The following is a 16,527-nucleotide window of genomic DNA, read 5'->3' on the forward strand; positions in this document are numbered from 1 at the left end:
AAGCCCGCACTGTTAGGGGTCATTTCCAGAATTAGCAAGGTGCGTCGCAATTGCAAACCAGCCGGGTTCCCTCTGCCCAGAGAGCACAGGGGCTCCTGGGGCTGCTGCTCTCCGGGCACTATGAGCATCCCCCAGAGGTTTGCAGGCAAATGTGTGTAGGCAGCTGACACCTTTCTGGACACGGTGACCTGGACATCTAGGCCTGTGCCTTATGCCACGTGGCTTTGTCACGCTCCATCTTCAGCAACCTGGCAGCCTGGAGATAATTTCCCAGACATGGGACTAGCTGCTGGTGCCGGGCAGCAAAACCAGCCCAGTTATGGGGGCTGTAGGGGCAGGTTCTGGGGAGGATGGAGGAGACGGCCATGCAGGTGCAGGGAGCCAGCCCGTATCTCGGGGCTGCAAGGGGGGCAAATGAACCTCCTCAGTGTCTTGCTCCCATCTCCACCCATGCTGGACTGGTGAGGTTTGCCACAGAGGAAGGTTTGGGAGAGCTGGTTCGAACGCAGAAACTTAGGCATACTTTGCCCAAGAGCACTGGGAGGGAGTGGGGCCAAATTGGTACTCAGCTGCATGAACATAGTGAAAGGAGCGATAATCTGGGGACTCTGAGGTGAGAATGAATCCTTCGGTGTCGTGATGTCTGCTCTCAAGGGGATGCAGGAGGGTGATGGTGGAGGGGTGAGACTGGCAAGTGCTATGCCCTGCCCTGCCTTCTGCCCCACAGGCAGCAGCCCCCAAAACCATCCTCCCTCCCCAGCCCAGGGCTTCCCAAGTGCTGCCAGAGATCCTGCACTGGCCTCGGGGACACCCACAGGGAAAAGTCCTTGCTTGGCCTCTGCTTTGGGGCTGCCAGGTCGGGGCAGTGACGTGCCTGCTGCAAACCTGGAGAAAAATGAGCTTTAAAGAGCTGGCCCCAAGGCACAGTGCCATCCTGCCTTCTGGTCCGCAGCTTCCCCTCCCCTGCAGGAGACCCCTCGCTGCCCACGAAGCATCTTTTGGGGCACCTTTTACTGGAAGGGGACACTTTTGGGTTTAGGAAAGGAAAGGAGCCGCTTGACCAAGCAGAAGCGGTTCTCTCCTGCGGATGGCTGTCCAGAAAGCCCCATCTAGTGGCATATTTTGTGATGAATTAATGTTGCGCCGTTGGGAATAAAAAATGACAAGTCACTTCATCCCTGTGGGTGCTGCAAGTGGACGGTGCCTCTGGAGGTGCTTCTTTATTTAGCTGGGATTGGGCTTGCTAAACTGAGCAAGGTTTGAGGGGGCAGGATGGGTGCCAGTGCCCTTTAGAGGTGCCCTGTCCTTGCGTGACCTTGAGATCATCCCCAGCTCTTGTCCACAGCCTTCCTGCCTGCGGAAGGGGTTGATGCTGGGCTGCCCTGTGGGATGCTGTCCAGCCGGACCTGGTGGCACTGGCAGAGCCCGGGCAGAAGGTGCCATGGGGCAGGACTGTGGGTGCTGCCAGCTCGGGAATGTACAATCCGGGGGGGTGTCTCATCTCAGAGCTGATGCCCTGAGAAAGCAGGTGGCCAGAGTCCATCACAGGACTTTGCCAGCACAGAAGCACCTTCCCTGGTTTAGAAGGAGAGGGTGGAAATCAGGATGTAGAATCAGCTCCATTGATTTTTTTTTTTTTTCTTTTCCCAGTGGCCTGATTCAGCATCTGCCAGTGTAAAGCTTAGCGAGGATTTGGTTTGGCTTCTGTAAGGTGAGAAATACATTTCATCCATGCAAGGTGCCTTTCTGCATCCTGCTTTGGCTGAACTAGTCCTGAAAATAGACAGGCAAGTAACTTGTACAGTGCTGGAGGTGGGGAGAAGCCACTGAAAAAAACCCCAGCCTGCACGTGCCGAGAAAGGATGCAGAGGTGGGATCAGAGGAAAGTCCTGGGAGCCCTGCAAGCCCACCAATGCTTTCTCAGAATATTTTAGACATATTCTTCCATAGATTGACTGAGGACACATCCTAGAGCATCTGTGGGCAGAAAAAATTCCCCAGGCTTGTTGGGCAGGTGCAGCAGCGGGCTGGGAGCAGTAAGGCTGGCAAGGCTGCACTCAGTGCTGCTTGTACCAGGCAGCCTCGGAGGCCAAGTGCTGACGCTCATTAATCAAGCTCATCAATCAAGGTAATTGCGCTGTGCAGGCATTCCCAGAGAAGATGCTCTTTGCTGGTACAGCTTGAGCTTTCAGGCAGGCAGCAAGCAGGAGCGACTGAGTTATCAGAGGAGTGAAGTGGATGAGCTGAACTGGGAAGGCTTTGAAGGAAACGGAAAGTTTGTGTTTGGGACCTCTCTTAGAGCTCGTTGTGTCACCCAGAGATGGTTTGAGCAATGGAAATGTCAGCAGTGATGTTTCAGTGTGTTTGCTACAAGCCTGACGGTTGCAGGCAAGAAGCTGAAGTATCTGCCCTTCCTCTGCCGCAGGCAGCACTAGACCTGCTTAAACGCCAGCACAAACAGTAATTCAGGCAGAATACAAAACCACTGTGCTCTTGTCTCTTTTCTCCTTTCCCTCCCTGCTCACTACTCGTTACTTCTGTCCTGTGTAGGACACTATGGAAATGTGCCCGAAGAAAGTGCCCTCAGACTTCCCTCCCATCCAACCTTCTGGAGTGAATCTGAACTCACTTCTCAGCCCCAAACTTCAGGCTTCAGGCTGTACCTCAGACTGCTTTAACCGCCACGATTTCCTCGCTTCCCTCACTCTGCTGCACGTTGTCCTGCTCCACAGCTGAAACCAGCCTCGTGCCCTCCCCACATCGCCGATCACTACTGGGTTTCTGTAACACCTACTCGAAGGTCTAGACACCTCCAGGGGTTTGTGCGTGCTTTATTCAAGAGAAGCAGGACTGTGCTCCGCTGCAGAAACAACTGCATGAGGTGACCTTGATCCAGGCTGCCACTCCACGTTTCTGGGGAAAAGAGCCTTGCTGTGCCCCTTCATAGGGCTCCAGCTGCAGAGGGGAGTGAGCATAACTAGTACCTGCTATAAATCACTGCCTCTGTGCATGGTGAAGATCTGTGCCCTGGCTTCACATGTGTGGGCACCAGCTCGATGCTCGCCAAGAGGCCGGGTAATTGTTAAGAGTGTCTAAAAGGGAGAAATACTGCACCTAGCAACAATACCTTCAAACGACTTCAAAGAGGGCACAAAACCAACACATGAACAGAAACACAAGCTGACACCCTCTGCTGAAGCAGAAATAGCCTTTAGAAAACAGCAGCAGCAAAGATAACTAGTACTAAATATTTAATTTTAAAAGCAAAGTACATATTATATCGGATTTGCTGTAGGGAGAAAGAAGGGGAAGTGAAGAAACCCAAAGTTCTGTGTGTGAATAGGCAGGACAGTGCTGGAAAAGGAAGGTAAAGGGGACAGTAAAATCCCCCAAGAAAATTTAGAAATCATTTGAGAGTACAAGTCAATATTGCATACTAAATAACTGCATGACACTTAAGAACAAAATAATAGTTTTAGTTGTATACTTATGTTAACTTATTTGGATTTATTTAAACTCTAAATCTGAACTTCCTGGATTCATAGTGTAAGTTTTAGGGATGATTAGAATAAAATCTACAGGCAGCAATTATAATCTAGAATGTCTGAGTCTTCTCTAGCACAGAGTACAGAGCCAACTCTCTGCATCTGCTGTCATCTATTTTTATACAACTGCTTGTGACTCCTTGGCTTGCTGACCACTAATTTTTAAGCACGTAAATGAAAACTGCAGTATTTTACCTCAAACATGGTTGTTTAGCATGTGTGTACAGCTGACACTGAAAGTACTTTTGGGGTTTTATTTAAAAAAAAAAAAAAAGTCGAGGGGAGATGAGCATAAGTCAAATTATTCAGTCTTTAATTTGCTGGATTTTGACAAACATTTATTAATCCAGGTCTCAGCAACAAACTTTATTTCAGTATTTTCAACCAGAAGGAACGTTATAGCTCTACACCACACAGCCTGTATGATACACACTTCTTGTTTACCCTATTTCCACACCACTTTGTGTATCAAACATACTCAGAAACAACCTGTATAGATGGCTCCACCACCTCCACTTCTAAGACAGCACGGCCCAAAAAAACTGTTAGCCTGCTTCACTTCCCCCTAAATTATTCCATCTGTAAAGCACAAATAACAAAATATATTTTTTCTTCTAAGAGCTTCACTTATCTGCAAAAAAATAGAACTGCTTAAGAGTGAGCTAGTTAGATTACAAAAAAGGTCCAAGCACATACCCGCACATTCTGGGCCTCCCAACAAACTTGTGAGGAGGAAGCACTCATAATTTGATCCAACTAAAAAAGGAGCCAAATAGTGTTCAATGAAAGGAGACTCACCCTATCCAAAATAGCAAATGCCTTCTCATTCTCCTCTCTAGAGCAGGATGAGGAAGATAAGAGCTATAGCTATGAAACATTTTTCTAAGTACTGGGACATATTAAGACTGAACCTTCTGAATACTGCAAAACTTCAGAAAAAAAAACCCTAAAAGGCTCCCCCCTGCCCCCAAAACATAGTGAAAACAGCATACAGAGCTTGAATATCCACAGCACAAACCGAAAAACAAAGGGAGTTCATTTGATCTACAGTGCTTTTGTTAAGGTATTCAGACTTTAGTGCATTCTTTTTAGAACTAGCTTGGAAACTATATTCCATTTTTCATTTTATTAGAAAACTAAACTGTATGAGGCAAAGAAACATTTGATCAAACACACAACAGTGAAAACATGGCACTGACAAGGCATTTAATCCAACCATTATCACAAACTCTGATGCAGGATGCTCTATTGCTTTCAGTCAAGTATACATCATTTCTGCCATGTGAGACATTTTCTTGGGAATATATAAGTAGTATTCCATGTATCCCGAAAGATCTTCAATGGTCACGTCATCCACAAAGGCTCGAGCTTGCTCGGAACAGGACCTAGGAGAACTTGACGAGGCTGTCCCACAAGGGGACCTATTTTGAAGAGACTGGGCATGGACACCCAGCACTGCCTTTTCGCATTCCGACAGGACGCTCCGTAAGCCAGAGAAAGAGTACACTTCCATGGTTCGCCACTGCTTGCACTGGCATTTCTTGTCCGTACAAGGGCACTGCTTGCCATTGCTAAGCATGGATAAGGACTGGAAATCTGAGGTTTGGCTAGAATGCAAGCTCGTTTCAAAGGATGAGGAGAGAGTAGAGCAATTCCCTCCTGGCTTCTCCAAAGGCTCTTCGGTGGTCAAAGCTTCCAAAGGTTCAGTTCTGTCATCACTGGCCTCAAAGTGAGAATCGTGCCTGTCCTTCGTACCGTATTCTGCTGTAACAAAAATGTCTGAACTGATACTACCCTTGGACGTGTCGGCCTGGGTTTTGTGTTTCAGCTGGTTACTGGCTTTCGTATTGCAGTATGTAAACTTGGGAGGATGCAGGACGGGAGACTTGGAGCGTCTGCGACGTGGTACTCTTGCCGATCCTCTAGAAGGCTTTCTCACACACCTGCAGGGTTGTAATGGGTGAGCAGGTAGGTAACTCCAGAATCCACACCATAGCTCAATAAGCTCTAAAATGTGGCTAAAAACCTTGTAGAAATTGGGGTTTTTTTCTGCTTAGAAAAATCAGGTGACTGTCACTTACAGTCTCTGACAGGTAAAGTGGAGGAGTCTGAAGAAACCAGGCCCCCCCCAAAGTAAAGACAAATACAAACCACCCTTATTTAAAGGTACTTCCGCCCAAATCTCCTGTGTTAAGCAAATGATACTTTGTCATCCTAAATTGAACTGTAGTGCAGAACCTGGACACCCGTTGGAGCTGCTGACAGAACTGCACTAAATATCCCGGTATATCAACACAGAAATAAAATAACCCAAGAAAGAGGTGAGAGGGGGTTGCAAAGGTGTAAGACTTGAAAAAAGTGGATTTCTGAGGAAATCAGTGGAAAAGGAAGTTTTGGGTACCCTCTCTATGAGACAAATTTTTTTTAAAAGGCTTTGATGAAATCCCCTTTAAAAACATCATTATCAAACAGTTATGGTAAAGTTTTTTAATAGAAAGACAAGAAAAGATATGTTGAAGCAACTAATTAACAGCAACCTGCATTGGAAAGTGCAGTGTTAAATGTCTCAAACCAGAAACACGTTCATGGTGCTGTGAATGGTATGCTTTACCCATGCCACGCTTCCTTTGAGCAGACCGTCTGTTGCTTGCCTCCATCCATGGCTGCTCTTGTTGGTGTTCTAAGAATCATCCCATCGCTCACAGACAGAGCTGCAATACATCTGAGCAAAAAAGGGAAATGCCACGTTACAGTAATGCCTGAGCATACTGCTTCATTTGTACATTGAACATCCAGCCTATCTGCTTTAGATGCTTAGCTAAGACATGTTAAGTTCACAGCCTTGACTTCCTCTACAGTCAGTGGTTAGAAACAGGATTATTACAGAGATTTATCTAACCACTCTTACTATATTGACCTCAGTCAAGTGTCTAAAGATAGGTGAGATGAAATGAAAGGAGGCCAAAATGCCCAGAGGCTGATGTCATACCCTATTTGTACCAAAATGACACATTAAAGAATGTAAATTCAGGTTCCAAATGTTCTTGTCAGACAATAGTTGTTAAAGATAGGCTCTTACTCATCTGAACTGCAAAGTCAGGAACGTATAGCAGCAGCCTGAGGAGGAGTCAGTGGAAAAGTGGATGCACAATGCACAGTGACGGATTACTAATTTATTTCTCATTAAATTTCCCAGATAAACAGGGAATGAAAAAAAAACATCTGGCCCTGGAGGTCCAGACAACAAACAGAAACGCCTTAGCACGCAGATCTGTATTTATGATGGCTCTATGTGTGATTTGGAACACGGGATAGGAAATTGCAAGAAACAAGGCTGAAATTCTAGCAGAAGAGCCCAAGTACACTGCCCAAAATTGATCTTACGGCATTAGTCACAAGACTTGAGCTGTTCAAAACATGTGCCAGCAAAACAGGATCTTTGTATGCCTAAGAAGATATCATCAGGAATCAACCAGAATTCCACACATCAAAAGCACAATGCTTAATAGGCACAGTTCCTTGTTAGAGAACAGCTATATTTTTCCACATTTAACAGAAGACCTCCTGAAGTAGAGGGAACGAGTATCAAAGCAAAATATAATTTAACATGCAGAGGAAGTCATGATAGCAGTATTGATGGCTGTGGAGGTGAATTCATAATGTAACATTAATTATCAATACAAAGTTGTCTCTTGACAATTCCTTGTGAATTCCTAAAAGATTACAAGTGAACTACCTCACAAAGCGTTAAGACTGCATAATTTTCTTAACTCCTACTTTTAAGGAAGATGCTTATACTACATATTATCAGTATACCCATGTGTTATGGAATAAGTTTTTAGTATAAAAATGTCTGCGGACATTTTACTCTACAAAATCGCCTAAAATCAGAAACGATCAGTGCTCTTATGTAGCCTGATGACTTCCAGCAAGGCTGGGCTCTCCGGCACACTATGGATTGTTGGTGCTGTCTATCAGATGCTCTCCAAGCAAATTTTTGTGCACCACAGTAAAGGCCGATAATGTGGCTGAAGACACCAGCATTTACATGAATGGACAAACAAGTTCTGTATCACACATGGTGACTACAGCTACAACAGTTAAGAGTGGGTTCACTGCTTTGGGCGAGTCATTTCATGTTTTTGTACAGTCACCATCTAATTTCAGTTGGATACTGTGTCAAAATTAGTCAGTAATAAAGTACTGCTTTGCCTGTTAGACAGTTATAACAACTGCATTTCATGTTAAGTGATGTAGTTTTCTCCCCTTGGAGAGAAAGGAACCTTTCACCAAATGACATTTGTTTTGAGATGCAAAATAATAGAAAGCAAATATAAGTATGTATCGAAAAACCTGAGAAGTGCCATGGTCCTTTTCGTTGCTCGCTTACCCTGCTGCATCCACTCTCAGCTTCTTGAAAGCTGTTTGCAGACTCTCCTCCTCTTCATCTTTAGCTTCCAAGTCCATTGATGGCTCTCAGCGTGTAACCGACTGTGCCATACAGAATAAACTGAAATACAAAAATTTGACACTGAGCTCTAAACACACACGGTCTCTACAAAACCGAGATGACATGTGCGACGGATGCCCGTTCTTCTGCGGGCAATCGCGCTGCCGTCTGACCAGACTTGTCCAGTATTTTTTACCGTGAACTCTAAACTCTGGGTTTCTCAGAACAGGCGCAGCCGATGTTAAAAATAACCCAGTGTCTTTTTCTTACTGGGTAAGCAGGTATGCGTGCTGGCAGCAGGCACGAGTGCAGCCCTGCGACGCGCCGGTCGCCGCCACAAGAGCCGGAGCCAGGGAGAGCTGGCGCTGGCGCTGCCGCCGCGGCGGGACAGCCCCTGCCGACGGCCGGCCCGCGGGCAGACCGAGGCAGAGCCCCGCCGCCCCGCACCCCCCGGCCGCTCCCCAGCCCCGGCAGCGCAGCGCTGGGTCCTCCCGGGCCGCGGCCTGACCCGCCCACGCCCCGTCACCGCGCCGCCCGCGCCCCCGGGGCCTCCCCTCACCGCCCAGCCCCCTCTCCCCCGCGCGCCCCCCGCTCCCCGAGGCCGCGGCCGTCCCGGCACGGCGGACGCCACTCACCGCCGCCCCCAGCCCCGCGCCCGCCGGGCCCCGAGCACAACAGGAAGTGAGGTCACCGCCCCCGGGGGCGCGCATGCGCGCGCGCGCTGCCCGCCGCGCCCCGGCTGCCCCGCCCTGCCGCCGGCCCGCCCCCGCCCGGCCGCCATCGCTTCCGGCGGAAGGGGCGGGGCAGCCCCGCGCAGCCCGGCGGGAGGCGGCGGAGGCGGCGGGGCCGGGCCCGGCCCTCGGGCGAGCGCGGTAAGTGCGGGCGGCGGGGCGCTGCTCCCGGCGGGTTCCTGCTCCCCCGCGGCGGGCAGAGCCGGCCGGGCCCCCGCGGCGGGGCCCCCTGTCCCTCGCGGGTTGCCAGAGGCGCTGCCGGTCCCTTGGCGGGGCTGGAGGGCGCGGGGCGAGCCCCGGCGGGGCGCAGGGGCTGTGCTGAGTCACCGCGGTGGAGTCGGGCCCCGCCTCAGCTCCGGGGGTAACGAGCAGGTGCCGCCGGGGCTGGGGGCGGCAGCGGCCGGAGGGCGGCCAGGGAACGGCCGCGACGGGCTGTACCGGGGGGGCTGCTGGGGGCCTCGGCCGCGGGTGCCTTCGAGCTTTCGGTCTCTCTACGTGCCCGTCTTGAATCCAGCTGGACGCGCTTGTGCGTTGTGCCCTGGTGGGGGGCGGGCGGTGGGTCAGCAGGCCTGTGTTGCTGGGAAATGGCTGAAAATTAACGGGGAGAGGATGGGTGTGTGTTTAGGAGATAAAGAACACAACTGTCAGTGTGGGGTTTTGACACAGCATTAAGCCCTGATTGTTTTTCACAGTAATTTGCTTTTTCTTGATATCTGTGTTAGTTGGCTGGTGTGTCTGAAATGCTTAAGTTTATGCATAGTTATCACTGAGTGGGGTTTTATCTGAATAAATTCTGTATCTCTGAGGATTTACCGAGTCAGTGAGGAAGGTCAGCGTGATAAAATATGTGGTCTAATTCTGGTAGTATGTTTTGAATAACACGCCGTGATTTAAAAACTTTTTACTCTCATTTTCTTGCTGCAGTTATATAATACAGGGTGGTGGTATTAAAAAAAAAAAACAAACCAATAAATATTGCAGGCTGACCTTTTTCTTTTAAGGAATCTTCTTTTTAAGTCGGGGGAAAAAGCTTACTGAAGCAAGGACCAGATATTTCACTGGAACAGTAGTATTTAGCTAAAAAGGTATATAGAATAATAACTTGTTGAGACGAGCCTCGTGTTGTCAATCTCTGTGTTAGTTTCCTTTTCTCCTGTTTACTTGCTCTCTGACGCACTGGACAATGTGTGCCTTGAAGTTGTTATGATACATTATCCCTCTGTGTGTGTCATAACAGCTGTCTGCAATGCAGGGCGTCCAGGTGAAATCATAGCAGAGCCAGCAGCTGGAACAACAGTGGGGAGAGCTGCCACCTCCGACTGGAATGAGGTTGTGAGGGAACAGAAATTACTACTCAGTATCTGAATAAGCAACTGAGCAGCAGAGGTTCAGATTACTCCTCTCGCTTCACTGAGACCTTTTCCATGCTACAAAAAAACCTGGTGCTTAGTTGGTAAAAGTTGTACTAACCTAGGCGTTATTAGTATATTATTAGGCAGGGTTAGTGCTCCGTCTAAGTGTGTTCTCCTTACAGGAGCTGTTGATTCTTAGAGTTTGGGGAAGATAAAGAATTACAGAACTGTTGAGGTTGGCAGGGACACCTGCAGGGCCACCCCAAGCCGGTGTCCCAGGGCCATGTCCAGGTAGCTTTCAAGTATCTCCAAGGAGAGAGGCCCCACAGCCTCCCTGGGCAGCCAGTGCCAGTGCTCAATCGCCCTCGTGGCAGAGGAGTGTTTTCTTATGCTCGGACAGCACCTCCTGCATTTCAGTGTGTGCCCATGGCCTCTGGTCCTGTCACTGCGCACCACTGAGAAGAGCCTGGCTCTGTCGTCTTTGTACCCACCCTTCAGGTATTTACATACACTGGTGAGATCCCTTCTGAGCCTTTTCTTCTGTTGGCTGAACGGTCCTAGCTCTCCGAGCCTCATAGGAGAGATGTTCCAGTCCCTTCGTCGTCTTCGTGGCCCTTCACAGGATTCTCTCTAGCATGTCGGTGTCTCTCTGGTAGTGGGGAGGCCAGCGCTGGACACAGCACTTCAGCTGTGGTCTCACCAGTGCTGAATAGAAGGAAGGATCAGCTCCCTCAACTTGCAGCCCAGGACACGGTTAGTCCCTTTGCACATTGCTGGCTCCTCTCCATCCCAGTGTCCACCTGGACCCCTAGAGCCTTTTCTACAAGGCTGTGCTGCACGTGGGCTTGTTCCTCCCCAGGGGCAGGGCTTTGCACCTCCCCTTGTTGAAGTTCATGAGGTTTGTGTCGGACCCTTTCTCCAGCCTGTTGAGGTGCCTCAGGTGTACCAGCCACTCACCCCAGTTTGGTGTCAACGGCAAACCTGCTGAAGGTACGCTGTCCCGCATGATCCACATCACTAATTAAGATGTTAAACAGGACTGGACACAGTATTGACCCCTGGCATACAGTGCTAGTTGCTGCCCTCCAACTAGATTTTGTGCCGCTGATCACCATCCTCTGGGCTCAGCTGTTCAGCTGCTTTTTAGTCCACCTCGCTGACTGATGGCCCAGCCTAGAGGGTCTTGGGGGAGACAGTGTCAAAAGCCTTACTGAAATCCAGGTAGAAAATAGCTGCTGCTCTCCCCTTGCCTACCAAACCAGTCTCATTGTAGAATGTTGTCAAGTGTGACAACCTTGTAATTTAAAAAAAGTCTGAGAAGATGATCTCCTCATGCCCCATACAGTGTGGCCAAAGACTCTCCTGGTGATGGCACCCACACCAAGCGGTCCTGCTTTTCCAGAAGTATTCAAGTCCAAAGCATTAAATGAAGCAGGCTAATCAGCCAAGTAAACTTCAACAAATGCTGGGCTTGAGGTGGTCTGGTGTAGAACTGGGACTGGCTGCTGGCAGTGGTTTCTGCTCAGCAAAAGCAAAGACAGTGCTAAGAAACATTTATTGATTATTTCATTAGCAGAGGCGTGGCTGGTGTAGGACGTGCACGTGACTGAAGGAATGTAAGGCACTGAAAAGCATCAAATTTAGAAAGATTTGAGATTCCTTTGAAGCTGGATTAAGTGATGGCCAGGGTAGATTTCAAAAAAACCACCACATATCAGCCAGTTTTTATCAATTCTTTTTTTAATTAAAACAAGGCTTATTTTTGCTCTTTGTACTTGTATTTGCATTTGTACTTGTTCAAGACCTGATATGAGAACATTTTAATGTCTATTTGCAATCAAAACCACATGTTCTGATAAGATTGTGTAATTATTGCTGGGATCTAGACATAAGATCAAAAAAATTGTTTAGCTTAACATTTTATACTGTTCTAAGAAAAATCTGTTGGTTTTGGTTTTTTTAATTATATATGCAACATCAAATCCCAAAGTTGGAAACAGCAGTTGTGGGAAGTTCACTGTTTCTAATGGTGGTGTTTCTTCTCACCTTTCACCTCTTCTGAAATTACTCTGGTAACACTGCAGGACAGTCATCTGTCTAGACTGTAACGGATGTGCAGGATGCTCTTGACACTAAATTTTACTTTAAGTTGTTCATTCACTTATGTGGTTGTACAAGAGACTTTGTTCCATTCTTGGGTATCGTAAAGCTTGTTCTGAATTTCTGAATCAACTTTCAAAAATGTTCTACTAGAATTACCTCAGCTTGAGTTTATTTTCATGTATTATGATGCTGCTGGGCAACTAATGTTTTTAGCAAGGCATTGGGCCTTATTTTCTTATGTCTTTTTTTCTGATTGTAGCTGTACATGGTAACTCTGTCACTTTCTGGCCATTCCAATAATGAAAACAGAAGCTAAGGATGGAGAAGAGGAAAGCCTGCAGACAGCATTCAAAAAGCTAAGAGTTGACACAGCTGGGTGAGTAACACCACAGGGAGGTACATAGTTAGCATATTACAAATGGACTTGAAGGGAACACCCTTGCTGTTAACTTTGAGGGAATGAGGTAATTGTAAAAGGTTAGGCACTGAAAGCCTTCATTTTGGTTAAACTGAAATAAATTTGCTAGCTGTAGACGGCACTTCTCAAGGAATTGTAATTTGTTTGATCGCTGTTAGCTCCCAACAGGCTTGAAACAAACCTAACAACAGTCAGCAGTTGACAACATGCTTGGCATAAATTTTGGTATGACTCTGGCTGCCAGGGATTGTCCATAGCGCTAGAACTCTGCTAGTTAGCGTGTTGTCATGGCTCTGAAGGCCTGTCGTGAGAATAAACTCCCATCTTTTCCCAGGAGAGAAATGTTGTTTCCATGTCAGTAAAGGAGGGCATTAGATTCAGTGCATGATTCCCACACAGACTGTTTTCCTTGCTGTCACTTACAAATTTCCTATTTATAACCAAAATCAGTAAATGGGAAAGAATGTTTTTTTGTGTTGTCTGGTTTTGTGGGAGATCTGACACATGGCACTTAGCCTGCCTGTCCCAGGTAGCAGAACACAAGCAGCATGTCTTCTGTTGGCGATGACAATTTCTATCTAAAATGGAGAAGGGGGGGAAAGGCTTTTATGTAATGTTTTCTGCTGACAAAGATGCCCCATTATGTGTTATTTGTATAGTACTGTGTTTCAGTAAGCTATTGTCAGTGATGCAATTATGCCAGTAACTGAAATGAAGGTGTAAGTAAGGCGGGATGTAAATACCAAGGTGGTAACTAGAATTGCCATAGAGTTTAGATCGTGAGTAGATGGACTTCCAAAGTTATCTTTCCCTTAAGTAATTAAACTCATTAGAAATGAATCACCACACAAATGCCTCTTCTTCAGTATCTCTAGTCCCACCCCCTAGTCAGGCATACTTAGTTACTTTGGAGTTTTTACTGTTGGCCTTCAATTTTCTGCATTGTATTCATTTTCCTTTAAATGGAAAATAGATGTTTGATAGTTTGGACTCTATTAAATATCAGTTAACCTTATCCTAGATCAGTGTGTGGGGACTTGTTTTCACTTTTCAGGGAATCTGCCCTGCTTACAAACTAATTTAATAAGGGATTTGGAAAATAATTTCCTTGTGAATTCCAGTGTAATATGTGAAGTCATAACTTGGAAAAATTGTTCTTGGGATTAGTACAGCTCCTTGAAGATGGGAGTTTGGGATGAAATTATAGCATCAGAAAAATTAGGAAATCTTTGAAGGTCCCTGGCTTGAATAGAAGTTGAAGATGTGATACAACTCTGTTGCTCAAGTGATTGAACTTGCAATAGTATCAAGAGTTGTAGCTTATGTTGTCCTAGACAGAGGCTTAAGTGTTCTTCAGTTAAACAAAGTCTATTTATGTACAAAGAACATTTATTTTTAGGAAAGAATGACTTGCTTGTCTCTGGAAAAAGAGACGTGTTTCTTCAGTGATGGTGTTTTTCCCCTCCCCTCTCCCGGGAAACTGAAATTTAGTCACTGTGTGTGCTTCGTCATTGACATGTGGAGCTTGGATTTGCAGTCTAGTTGCTGAATGGCATCATGTTTGGTGAAAGAGTGTTATACAAACTTTTGAGATAGGAATATGTAAACGCTGTTTTTCTGATTTGGGTCTTTGTGGACACGTCTTTTAAGGTATATTGTAAAAAAAATTTGAAGCAATCTTTTCTGGGAAAGAAGATTTACAAGTTTTTTCATATTTGTAGTGCTAACCAGTCCAGGCTGTTAATTTTTCATTCTGTCTCTCACAGGTCTACTGCTTCTCTCTCTGTGGGTGAAGGGACAGGTCCAAGAGCACTAGTTAGAGCAGTGGCAGATGAAAACAAACCGAAGAATGCGTGTACTTCTAAGGAAACCTGGCATGGGTAAGAGAAGCTTAGGATTATCAGGCTACTTCAGATGACACTGCACTGAAAGGGAATTTTAAAGGGACAAGGTTTCTAGTACCTACACCCTTGAACAAGGAATCCAAGTTTTCTTTATTAAAGAACTACTTTAAATATTCTGCACCACCTTTTTCTGTTCATATGTGACTACTATTCTTATTTACAGTTATGTGAAGGGAAAGGAAATACTGTTCAACTGTAGGTTGCTAAACATTATAGATATTTCTTAATATAAATCTGAACTGCAGTTTCTGAATCAGTCAGTCATGAATGCATCTTTCAGTCACTGTTTGACATTGCAGAAGCTGTCGCTATGCCTTGGGAACTAGATTAAAAGAAAGAATTGGTGGCTGTAGTACCTACACAGAACTTCACGCTCATTTCCTACTGAAACAAACCCACCTTTTGCCCTTGCTTCGTTACTTTTGTGCTGTCATCTTGTGCTTTGTCCTTCCCTTAGAGGTTATTTTGTCATGTCTCACATGCTTTACTCATTTTCTAACCTTAAAAGCATGCACTTTTGGTTTCATTTCTCAGGTGTTCCTTTTGTATTTTGTACAGCTGCTTGACTAGAACAAAGTCAAATTCCAAGATAGCAGAATACCCTGAGCAAACATTCTGAGTTTAAAGCTCTTCCATGCAATATCAGTGCAGAAGAGATTTTGCCCAATAGTATTTATAATCCAGCAATAAGTCTTCTGGTGATTTTTCACTCCCTTTTTGTGTCTTTTCCTGGTAGGTCTATGAAGAAGCCATCAAGAGGAGTTGTGAGAACCCAGCGTCGCAGGCGTTCCAAGTCTCCAATTCTTCATCCTCCAAGGTTTATCCATTGCAGCACAAAATCACATTCCACGTGCAACCAGCTAGTCCACAAGAGCCAGGCTGCTGCCCAGGATGAGAGCAGTGGGTTTGGGATGCCGGTCCCAAAGGAAGCTTGTGCACACGAACGATGCAGTATTGCTCCTGATATTGGCCAGAAGGGAGCTGATGCTGAGTCTTTGGGAGCTTCTGTTACACAGTTGGTGTCAGAGAACAGACAGGAGAACTCTCCAGCTGCTGTTTCCGTAGCATCCAAAGCAAGCCTAAAGACCACGGAGCTTTCTGACTTTCAGTCTGTGTCCAAGCTGAACATGAATAAGCCGTGTGCATGTGCAGATAAAGCCTGTCAGTGTAAACGGTGGCAAGATATGGAAGTGTACAAATTCTCTGGCTTGCAGAACACTCTCCCATTGGCACCTGATAGAAGAACAGTTTCTGAGGATCACTCCCAGGTGTTGCCATCAAGAACTCCCTCAAGTTCTCCACGCTCTTGCTCTGAGCAAGCCAGGGCCTTTGTGGATGATGTGACTATTGAAGATCTTTCAGGATACGTGGAATATTACTTGTATATTCCAAAGAAGATGTCTCACATGGCAGAAATGATGTACACCTGACACCAATGAGCACTAAAAACGGAAGGGTGGGTGATTTAAGTCTGCCTTCAGTCACACTCATGTGAGATGCAACCCAACCTCTGCTCACTGTGCTTGCAATAAAAACACTTCTTTGCATCTTAGCTAATGTTCATTATTTAAGCTGGATAAATGGTTTAGCTTAAGCATTATAATTTGAGCTTGGAGTAGATAATGATGTAAACACAGTGAACGTGTTTAGAGTGTACCTGCCTATAGTTAAGAGACCTGATACTTGGGGAAATTCTACTTTGTTTTCAAAAATCCTCGTTTTGGTTTGTTGGAGAAGAGTGCCTAGATTGCTTGGTGCTTAGAGCTCTTGCCGTGAGAAACCCGGTGTAATTAACCTTCTTTGAAATCACTTTGACCTCAGGTTGTAACACTTATGCCTACATTTTTGGATGCTTGTGCCTCTGATTTTATTTCATAAAGGAGTGTGACAATCTCCTATGCTCCCTTTGGTACTGTTACCAATCTAGGAGAATTCAGGGGAGACAGTCATCTTTTCATGATGGAAACATTGTTATTTCTTTGTGCCTAAAGAGGCTTTATCTCTGATCAGCTGAACAGGCATCC

The 16,527-nt window shown here is 46.3% G+C and overlaps 2 protein-coding genes across 6 annotated transcripts; one reads left to right on the forward strand and one right to left on the reverse strand.

The window, feature by feature from the left end:
* Positions 1–3,841: 3,841 nt before the first annotated feature.
* LOC130156115 (oxidative stress-responsive serine-rich protein 1-like) lies at positions 3,842–8,717 on the reverse strand. The gene is made up of 4 exons (XM_056354339.1): positions 8,631–8,717; positions 7,936–8,055; positions 6,157–6,267; positions 3,842–5,488 (listed from the first exon to the last, which is right to left on the reverse strand). Exons 2-4 carry the CDS (start codon positions 8,010–8,012, stop codon positions 4,804–4,806), a joined length of 873 nt encoding a protein of 290 aa, XP_056210314.1. The 5' UTR covers positions 8,013–8,055; positions 8,631–8,717; the 3' UTR covers positions 3,842–4,803.
* A 48-nt stretch (positions 8,718–8,765) lies between these two features.
* On the forward strand, positions 8,766–16,055 carry LOC130156116 (oxidative stress-responsive serine-rich protein 1-like). Of its 5 annotated transcripts, none has more exons than XM_056354340.1 (4): positions 8,766–8,867; positions 12,441–12,557; positions 14,366–14,479; positions 15,240–16,055. In XM_056354340.1, the coding sequence occupies exons 2-4, from the start codon at positions 12,481–12,483 to the stop codon at positions 15,931–15,933; spliced, it is 885 nt and encodes a 294-aa protein (XP_056210315.1). In that variant the 5' UTR covers positions 8,766–8,867; positions 12,441–12,480; the 3' UTR covers positions 15,934–16,055. The 5 variants fall into 5 exon arrangements, with proteins under 5 accessions (XP_056210315.1, XP_056210317.1, XP_056210316.1 ...); XM_056354342.1 differs by lacking the exon at positions 8,766–8,867 and adding an exon at positions 9,979–10,055; XM_056354341.1 differs by lacking the exon at positions 8,766–8,867 and adding an exon at positions 10,071–10,576.
* The last annotated feature ends 472 nt before the right edge of the window (positions 16,056–16,527 follow it).

Source organism: Falco biarmicus, chromosome 10 (assembly GCF_023638135.1).
Source record: "Falco biarmicus isolate bFalBia1 chromosome 10, bFalBia1.pri, whole genome shotgun sequence".
In the NCBI taxonomy this organism is placed as follows: Eukaryota; Metazoa; Chordata; class Aves; order Falconiformes; family Falconidae; genus Falco; species Falco biarmicus.

Excerpts from the sequence above, each read along its gene's own strand:
- LOC130156115 (XM_056354339.1), bottom strand. The coding sequence starts at position 8,012 with ATGGACTTGGAAGCTAAAGATGAAGAGGAGGAGAGTCTGCAAACAGCT. Across the intron at positions 6,268-7,935 it reads CTGAGAGTGGATGCAGCAGG|ATGTATTGCAGCTCTGTCTG; the intron begins GTAAGCGAGCAA and ends TTTTTTGCTCAG. Across the intron at positions 5,489-6,156 it reads TCAAAGGAAGCGTGGCATGG|GTGTGTGAGAAAGCCTTCTA; the intron begins GTAAAGCATACC and ends ACAACCCTGCAG.
- LOC130156116 (XM_056354340.1), top strand. The coding sequence starts at position 12,481 with ATGAAAACAGAAGCTAAGGATGGAGAAGAGGAAAGCCTGCAGACAGCA. Across the intron at positions 12,558-14,365 it reads CTAAGAGTTGACACAGCTGG|GTCTACTGCTTCTCTCTCTG; the intron begins GTGAGTAACACC and ends TGTCTCTCACAG. Across the intron at positions 14,480-15,239 it reads TCTAAGGAAACCTGGCATGG|GTCTATGAAGAAGCCATCAA; the intron begins GTAAGAGAAGCT and ends TTTTCCTGGTAG.